This window comes from Lathyrus oleraceus, chromosome 6 (genome assembly GCF_024323335.1).
Source record: "Lathyrus oleraceus cultivar Zhongwan6 chromosome 6, CAAS_Psat_ZW6_1.0, whole genome shotgun sequence".
Lineage (NCBI taxonomy): Eukaryota > Viridiplantae > Streptophyta > Magnoliopsida > Fabales > Fabaceae > Lathyrus > Lathyrus oleraceus.
In genome coordinates this window covers 431,077,012-431,086,970 of record NC_066584.1, presented here as the reverse complement: position 1 = coordinate 431,086,970, position 9,959 = coordinate 431,077,012, and the positions used below count along the sequence as shown (strand labels likewise).

The 9,959-nt window shown below is 32.3% G+C and overlaps 1 protein-coding gene across 1 annotated transcript; it reads right to left on the bottom strand.

The window, feature by feature from the left end:
• Positions 1 to 2,637: 2,637 nt before the first annotated feature.
• On the bottom strand, positions 2,638 to 3,894 carry LOC127092793 (uncharacterized). Its single transcript, XM_051031691.1, has 2 exons — positions 3,731 to 3,894; positions 2,638 to 3,372 (listed from the first exon to the last, which is right to left on the bottom strand). Exons 1-2 carry the CDS (start codon positions 3,804 to 3,806, stop codon positions 2,852 to 2,854), a joined length of 597 nt encoding a protein of 198 aa, XP_050887648.1. The 5' UTR covers positions 3,807 to 3,894; the 3' UTR covers positions 2,638 to 2,851.
• Positions 3,895 to 9,959: the final 6,065 nt, after the last annotated feature.

Below are 9,959 nucleotides of genomic sequence, written 5' to 3'. Positions count from 1 at the left end.
TGAAATAATTTATAGGTCCTTGGTTCGAATATCAGCCTCGCTATTCTTTCCTTTTCATTTTTCCCATATTTCTTCTTGATGTTCTTCATATGAAGTAGGCACTTGTGTTGCTTAAGAACAAGAATAAACACATAGAAGATAAAAAAATGAGATAAGAGAGAATCTGAGTAAAAGCAGAAATAAAATATTCAAGAAATCTTAATGACTAGAGAAAAAGGTAAGCAATTTTCCATAATATTCAAGATAGTGAAAGTATTCTGAAAGGCAAAGCTTCCCAAGATGAATAGACTTCAAGACAAATTATACTTATTCAAGATTTCTTCTTATAAAAGCAAATGTTTACATAACCATCCAAATCACATTACTCTTCAACTAAAATGGGCAAACTTAAGAAATATATAAGGCTCAAAAGAGGGATTTTGAGAAGGATATTAGGAAACTGATGAAGAAAAAATCAAAGGAAGAGAAGCAGAAGTCCGAGGAAGCTTCAACGGTTAAGAAGTCTGCGGAAGTCTCAGAAGGATCTAGATCCCAAAGTGGGTAGAATAGAGACAACAATGATAAAGCCTAAGAGGAAGGAGGATCCAATGGAAGAAGAGTGAGATGAAAAATAAAATTATCTAACGTCTTTAGGATAAAAAATGTAATGCATTCTTAATGAATAAAAGAATTTCCTTCTATTAGTATTTGTTTCCATTTACTTCCTTTAACAATTCCAAAACTACGACTATAATCAACAAACCAATAATTAATTTGTAATATGAATAAAATTATAGTCACAAAACATGAACATGGAAACATGAATAAAGTTATAGTCACAAAACATGAACAATACATATCACAACTTTATTATGTTAAAAAATATACAAAGAAATGAAATGTAACCCTAGCGAAGAACATAAACCTTCAGAAAGCACTAGCATTACCACAAGAGAGAGAGACAGACAGAGAGAGAGAGAGAGAGAGAGAGAGAGAGAGAGACAGAGACAGAGACAGAGCAACAAACATATAATGGTAATGTACTGTAAGTCGAAGAGGATAAATATTTTGTATCCATAAATGATATTTGTTTCCAGAAATGATTTTGATATCGTTGTCGTCTCGTTCGATAGGGCACACTTGAGCGTTATGAACAAAATGAGGTACCTGATGTTATGTTTTAATTTTGTGGAAAATAATTTCACAACGGTTGCAAGTTTCAACTATAGTGAAATATTGAACATATAATCACGGTTGAATCAAACAACAGTAGTTGTTATACTTTTAATTTTTAAATAATAAATGTGAAGGGACACACGCTTATTTTTATTGAAAAAATGGAAAAATGTTGAAGCTGGGATTTGAAGCTTGTCATCCAAGTTCTACGACCACGGTTATTTTCAAGGACCGTGATGAAAAGTTATTTAATAAAACTAAAAAAAAGAATGTGCGTAAAAAATACGATATGACTACGGTGAAAAAATGACCATTGTAATATTGTGTCACCGAAAATATATTTTCAATAGTATGACTTAAAACCACCCTCTCAGCCGGTAAAAACAAAAGGTGTTCCGAAGAAGGTCAAGCCTACACTGAGTGACAATTTAATGATGTGGTCTCTTTCGTATTTTGAACATGTTGACAGAGTTTTTCTAAACTCATCAACTCCAAAAATCTCAAAAAAAGTATTTTTTTAAAGGAGCTCGCATTAGCAAATCACTTCGTTCACCGCCTCCACAAAAAATTTCATTAATTAACGAGATGCTTATTTTTATGCACAAATACATCCAATGGATCGTCAATGTTAAGTGTGACGGTAGTTGCGATTTTCGAGTTGTTTCAGCTTTGCTCGGTAAAAAAGAAGATGATCACACACTTGTGTGCCATCAACTTATTCATGAGTTGATGACCCATAAAGAATCATGCATAACTTTACAGAAAGAAAGAAATTTTTGATGCAATTTATGTGTCTCTTGTTCCTTGCATTAGTGGATCGGCGCTGGAGGAAAATGGATGTGCTTTCATGAAATAGGACATCTCATAGCAAGTGCATATGATAGAGTCTGTATTTAATCTTACAAGATTGGTGAGAGAGAGAGAGAGAGAGAAAGAGAGAGAGAGTTGAGGTTGAGAATGTATTTCATGAAAAATGGACGGGGATGTCATTCAAGACATATATACAAATATTACACAATGATTTGAGACACAATTAACATAAACCAAATAACCGAAAAATCAAAAACTCGAGTCTGTAACTAATTACACAAAATCTGTATCCGGTTACAGCTGAAACAAACTGAAATTAATTAATAGCGATAACCGGTTACTGGAAATACATACCGGTTACACAAACTTTATAAACATTTTTCTACTATTTATTTGACTTATTTTGACATCTATAACCGATTATACATCGTATTAACTGATTATCACTTAAATTGCACAAAATATTTTTTTTAACATTTAAATAAAATAAGAGTTTCATTTCACGGTCACTAGTTTTTTTTATTGTTGGTGTGGCTTGAAAATTTTAAGTTCTCAGTGATATAGGTTCAAGAGAGATTATTAGCAGTTACAACTTTTATTGTTGTGCATGATAATGTCACACAATGGATGTATCAATACATTTTCAAATTAAGATACATCATAAGAAGTAAATGGAACTCTAAACAACACAAATTATTCATCTTCATCCATTTGTATCCAAAACACACAAAAAAATGCCTTCATATATATTACTTTTGTCCATACCATAGAGCGATATTTCAAAACACTTCTACGTAGGTGCAAACTTCATTATTAGTAGTACAAACTAAATATATAGTAGTACTCTTTATTTCTTTTTTTATCTAAGTTTCTTAAACTAGTACATTTAGTATGGTGGATATGATGGAGCAACCACCGGTTCTTCTGCAAACTCCACATACCCTATTGGCTGTGGAGATGAAGCTACAAACTCCACTGAATGCACAGGTCCTGGTGCAACATAACCAGAGCTTTTCAATTCCGCCATTCCACGACGAGCATTTCCACCTTTCACTTCACACAACTTAGGAAGAAATACACCTTCCCCAGCTGCAAGATTGAAGTAAAGATCAACAATATTTGGACAACTCTGGTAACACTGTGGAGAACATAACTTCTCTGTGAAACGTGATTCCAGAAGTGAGTCTGATGAAATTCCAAGTGCTTTTCTGTCTAAATCACAAGCTTTTATACATTGGTCGCTCTCAATGTGATCCTTTAGTTTATCAGCTTCTATCTCTGATGTTTTGCATGTGTATGCTTCTTCTCCGGTTCTTTTCACGTGTTTCTCTAGGACACACCTTTTGCTGCTAGATGAAACAGCAAACGAACATGTTTCTGTGCTTAGATTCTCACATTCTATCCCTCCTGCATTAGTTTCACCATATTATCATATATTAGTTCATCAGTCAATCGTATAAAACTTAGTGTAAGGCTAACTTGTGTCCCACGATTATAAATTTATAATTAAATGAAAAAAATTTATCTTAAAAGTTATGTATTGTTTTTAATAAAAATATAAAATTAATTTTTCAATTATTTTTTTCAATACAAATTTTCTATAAATAGATTTTTTATTTTGTGCTCCTAACATACAAGTTAGCATTAGAATATAATCATATATGTCAATATCATATTAGTATTAAAAACTAATATATCAGATATAAAAAAATGTATTTGTTTAAGGGTTAGATAATACCACAATTTAGCAGTTTTGGAGACTTACCAAGAGTGGATGGTAGAGCTAGAGATATTAGAAGGGAGACTATAATCAAACTTTTTGAGATAAATTTAGAGGTCATGGCTAAAAGCTAGTGACCAAAACCTGTTGGAAATTTATTTAAGTTCGTGTTTGGAGGAATTAGTTAATGTAGGTCTATGGTTAGTGCATTTATAGTGGTTTTTCTGTGGAAATTATTTCACAAAAGAAAGAAAAAGTAATGGATGTGGACTTTTCAAATATGCTTTTTGTAAAAAATAATATATGCTGTTTTACAATGGAGATAGTGTTTTCTTTTGTTACTCGTATGAAAATATTACTTTTTCTTAGTACCCTTTTGATGTTTGACAAAATAGACATTAAGAAAATTATATCATAGACTTTGCGAAAGAAAGGCGTGAACTGCGGTGGTGATGGATTCTGAACTCTGAAGCATTTAAGTTCGAATCTGAATGGCCGTCAACGGATGCCAGTTGCCACTATTAGTGCCGGACTCTGTGCCTTAACCATCAAATTCTACTAGGAAAATTCAAAAAATGCCTAACATATGGAAAATCTTTGATGATAAATAGTGTAAAATTATTTTCCGCATACATACATCCAACTACAATAACTTTAAGATTTTTTTAATCTAAAGGGGATTTTATTGAAGAATGCCTAGATACTGTAAAGGAAATTGAAGGTTCACATAAATGACTTTTGTAAGATTTATTATAAGTATAATTGATTTATATTTAAATATATTAATGTAAAAGTGTTTCACTAAAAATCAATCATGGAGGCCGAATATATCAATTCTATTTTAGAAAAACCAAACACATTAAAATCATTCTAGAAACAATTCTACAATTTTAAAATTGATTTGGGCTCTCCCAAAAATTAAACCACACATACTATAAAAATGATTGTTTATGTTGTTTTTCTCTACACTATACAATAATCATACATCCTATGGAAATCTCAAAATACCTTTAGTATGGTATGAATTTCAAAATGGGTTTCAAAATATGGACTCGTCTATCATACATCAAATCACTTCATCAGAATAACACCTCATTTTTGCCAAAAAATAGTATAGATTATCATCTTCTGATTAACCTTGCCTACGTATTTTTTTTGTTTTTTCTTACCATGGGAGAAACACATGTTGAGATATCTCTAATTTAACCTCGTCACTGGATTTTACATCCTTAGATAATAAATTAGAAGAAATATGACACTTTTTAATAAAACTTACATGATAAGGCATTTCTAAACCAATCTCACAATAAATCGTACACATCACTCATTCATTTATAATATTAAAATAGAAAAATTACTGCATATATTTGAATGTCAAAATATCATAATCAATCACACAACAAATCATAATACAAAATATCAAAATATACAAACTAAAAGATAACTATTATGTATATCTGACGTTCATATTCCTCCTCTGTTGCATGTACTACAAGTCATGTCGTGCCTCTTCTAAGATGGCATGTAAAGTGGTCAATTAAGGAGTGTCTTCCTCATTGCGAATTGAGGATCGCGAAGTGAAGCACTTGCAAGACAAGGAGATTGCTTCGGTGAGAGTTGTCTCAGGAGGACTTGTTGGTGGAAGTGTGACATGGGAGTTCGAGAGTCGAATGAGAGAGTCTTATCTGGAGCTTTTTGCATCATATAATTTTCGAGGACGGAAAATATTTAAATGGGGGAGAGTTGTAACACCCCGATATTTTATATTTATATTTTAATTGAATTAAATTAATTTTATTTTGATTATTGGTGTATTTGGCTTGTTTAGGGTTTTGGGGGATTTTGGGTGAATTGTGAGAATTAATTAGAATTATAGTTAATTTTAATTAATTTAAATAAAGAGGAAATATGAATATTAAGAGATGGGGTGGAAAATAGAATTAATGGAAATATGATGTAAGTGGTGAGGAAGCATAAGTGAGTTGTGGGCTGAAGTGGAATAATTAATAATTGAAATTAGGTTAAATAAATAATAAAGATTATTAGAGAATAAGGGTTTTTAGCAGTACGTATCATTTGGAGGTAATTCAGAGAAGAACTTTAGTGAGACAAAGACAGAGTCAGGGGTTGGAGAAGGAGAAAGGCCATAGCCAAAGCTAGGATTTACTGCTGGAATTTTGAGGTAAGGGGGGATTAATTCACATATGGTTGTCAATTTGTGCAGATGATAGAGAAGGTCTTTTACCTTCTTTTTCCCCTTTCCTTTCTCCATTTATGGATATCGAGGTTAGAGATGGTTGAGCAAACCTCTCTAACCTTTGATGTGATTGTTGTGATTTGATTATGTGTTTTTATTATTGAATGTATTTTGTTGAATTAATGAGTTTTGTTTATTAATTTTGATCTTGATGTTAGTGGTTGCTGTGTTGCGTTAATGGTGAGTTTGCTGATGAACAATTGTAGAAAAATTGGTGAGATAACGAGGAGTCATGTGAGATTAATGAGAAAAATGGTGATGTGTAAATTTTATCATACAATCCTGTTTTGAAGATAAATTAATCGTGTAAAATGTTTATCCATGTTAGAACATGATTGGGTAGGGTTTGGAGTGGATAAAGGATGAAGAAGACAAGTTAACAGTTGGATTTCTGAAAAATTTCTTGACAACAATCGAATTGTTCCCCTAGAACAATCTATTGATTCACCAAATTGAGCGGAAAAATATTTGAAAGCAAGCTCGAACCAATTGATTGGTCTACCAGTAGCAATCTATTGGTTCCCTTGTTGTGTTTGTCATACTTGAGTTTCATGACTCCGTTTGAGGTGTGATTTGAAGTGTTGGAAAGCTAACGCACAGTGATATCCTCTGGTGATTCCCTAAGATTTTAATTGCATGTGTATGATTAATGATGATTTATAAAGTGATCAATTTTTATGATTGTGTTCTAATGATGGATATGTTTGCGTATTCAGTTTGAAAATGTAACTGATGTAGCCTTATGATTGGCATTATTATATGGTTGTTTAATTGATGGTGTTGGTTCATAGAGGGAAAATAGAAATTGTGATGTCCTTATATTGGCAATAATTTATATTGATGTTATTGGTTTAGTGTTGTAACCAATTTTGAGTAACTGGTTTAGTGTTGTAACCAATTTTGAGTAACTGGTTTAGTGTTGTAACTAGTTACGAGTTATGAAGTTAGGGGTTATTGTGATACCTTCGTGCATATGTGTGTTGTTGAATTGCATGAATCATGTATACTGGAGATAGGTGAGTTGTGATCTAGTATTGTGATCATGACGTATTCGATCTAGTGTTGTGATATGGACGTGTAGTCAGGTTTAGAGATGTAACCTGATGAGTGGATGACCTCAGTAATATAACTATGAACTTTAAAAACTTGGTAACACATGCATTGGAGTATAGTCGAGTAGTGTATTGCATATATAAACCATACTCCATGATTAATTGTTATGTGATTGAGTTTTGTGATGTTGATTGAGTATTGTGATGTTGAGATACTTATGTGTTATCTATCCTTGTTGTACTTTGCACTGTTATCATATTTTGAATTGTATTCTCACCCCTTTTCTTGTTGTGGTAGATTTATGCCTATGTTTTCAGATACTCAAGTAGAGACTGGGGATCCCCAAATGCTATCATTTTGAAGATGGCTTATGCCTTCTTTGTTTATCGTTTTCCGCATATTGTTTAGTATTTGGTGACACTCTGATAGTGTAACACTCGGATGGGGTCATTGTTTATTTTATTATACTTATTGTTGAGTTGTTGTTGGACGAATTATTTTATTTCGATTAAATAAATTTCTATTGCTGAGACCATGAAGAGATGTTATTAAATGTTATAAATTGGATGTGATATGATTAATGGTGAAAATGTTTATGTTGGGAATGTGTGACACCATTTGGTGGAAAATATATTATGAGTATGTTATAAAATGTGCTTGGGGGTCTTAGGGTGTTACAATAGTACTCTACAAAAAATCTCATCAACATCTCTATGGAGGACAGTTGCAGGAGCAACAACAATGGGGTATTTGGGTCAACCCTACATATACATGAACTTTTGTGGGGATCACATAAGTAGATGTGGGTATATAAGTCAATACTCATATGCTAGTCATCTAAAGTACGAAGTGTTATGTGTGAATATGGAAGTAGAAAAGCGGTATAGAGGGGGGTAAATAAACCCAAATAAAAGTTCAACAGATTTTTCAAAATGTAAGAGATTTTTCAAAATATGCGAGTGAAAGGTGCGATGCAAAAATATGAAAATTATACTTTTCTAAATTTTGATCACGTTGACACTAAATTGCTTCTGAAACACCAAAGATGAATTTGATGATACATAAATTCAATTGATTCGATTGTATAATCCATGAAGTGTGTTTATACAACGATTCAATATAGTGAATTCTAACCTCGATTATTTATTATAATTTAATCACCAATTCAACTCAATAGGGTATCTAATTCTAACAAAACCTAATGCTTACGTAATAAATCGGTACCAATTTAGAAAACGATGAAATACTCTAGAATTGAAATTCCTAAGTGTCATACCCCAAAGCTGACCTCCCTTTTTGCTTTTCATCTGACCTATGACTTAAGATTCATATATACTCATTCATGCTTCACTCATGTGCATCATTTATTCATGATTAACACTCGCTAACAAGCATCATAGATTCAAGGTTTGAGGCTAATGAAAATCAATGTTTTGGCTTGAAGATTGTGGTTTTCTTCATCATGTGGGGGTGGAACCCTAATTGCTTGGTTCGGGTCATTTGAGGACCTTTTGGTTTGGGACCTTGGATTGGATAATTTGTACCTTGATCTTGTGGTTGGCTCGAAACCCTAATTGGGGAGGCTCCACATGTGGTTTGCTTTGACTTAGAAACCCTAATTCCATGGTTTATGACATTGGTATACCATTTTATTTACTTTGTTAATCACCTTATCTTGAGGCATCTGATCAAGCATGATCATGCCTTGATCTTTGGGGTTTAACACACATCTGGTTGTCTAGGCATCCATTTGGCTTTGTGCCTCATTTCACTCACGGGTCCATGCTCATTTAAAGTCACCATTTGATTCTTGGTTACATGTTTCTTGATGCATGATTCATCAGGACGTTCATACTTCCATTCATTTCCTTTGGCCATGGTTCAATCTCATTCAAGGTATTGCTACCACTTGGATTCATTAGTCCAATGCATGTTGTTATTGGATTCATCATTGGGTCATTATCTTTTTCCAAATTGATTTTATTTTCAAATTGACTTTAGTTTCAAATTGATTTTAGTTTCAAGTTGGTTTTTATTTCAAATTAATTCTAGAAGATCAAATTGATTTTTGAAGTTCAAATTGATTTTAATTCAAATTGATTTTGGAGATTCAAATTGATTTTTGAAATTTAGATTAATTTTAGAAATCATTTCATCTTTTCTTGTCAAATTAATTTTAGAAATCATTAATCTTTTTCAATTTTAGAAATCATTAATCTTTTTCAATTTCAACTTGATTTTAGTAGTTACAATTTAATTTTAGAAATTTAACATCATTTCTTACTAATAAGGCCATGGTTGTCAATTAGAAGTTGGCTCATTCGTTTTTTCAAAACAAAAAATTCAGCAAGCATTTACAATCTATCAAGCCCAAACATGGCAAGATCAGCCCATAAGCCCATGATTCAAATAATAAAATGCCAAAGTCCAAGTCCAAGAATCATTTCACGTAAGACAAAATAAGAGAAAGTGCAGTTGGAAGAACTACACACGTGAGCATGGAAAAATAATGCAGGAAACGCATTGCAACACGAAAAAGCAGCAAATGCAAAACGCAGAAACAATGTAACCAAACGCAAACCAAAAATGGCGACGAAGCACACCAAACGCAAATGAATCAAAACGCAACATGGACTCCAAACGCAGCAGGAAATTTAAAATGACGAAATGCAATAACTGAAACACCCTTATGCAGAACCAATTTCAATCATTAATTCACCTGCAAATTCATGTTAACCTGCAAAATTCAATACATCACTAACATAACAAAAGTTCATTTAACAGGAAGTGAATTTCATTTTGCATTTCATTAAAATTTTGATTGAGTTTCAACTAACTTCTGCATTTTTAACAACAACTGAATTTCAATCCACATTTCATTTGAACTTCTTACAGAATTAAAACCTTATAAATACCCTACAATTCTCATATTCGTGTCACGCTTGGCTTTTTCAGATTTTTAGA

Coding starts and splice junctions, on each gene's coding strand:
- LOC127092793 (XM_051031691.1), bottom strand. CDS start 3,806: ATGACCTCTAAATTTATCTCAAAAAGTTTGATTATAGTCTCCCTTCTA. Junction 3,373..3,730: donor AGCTCTACCATCCACTCTTG/GTAAGTCTCCAA, acceptor AAACTAATGCAG/GAGGGATAGAATGTGAGAAT.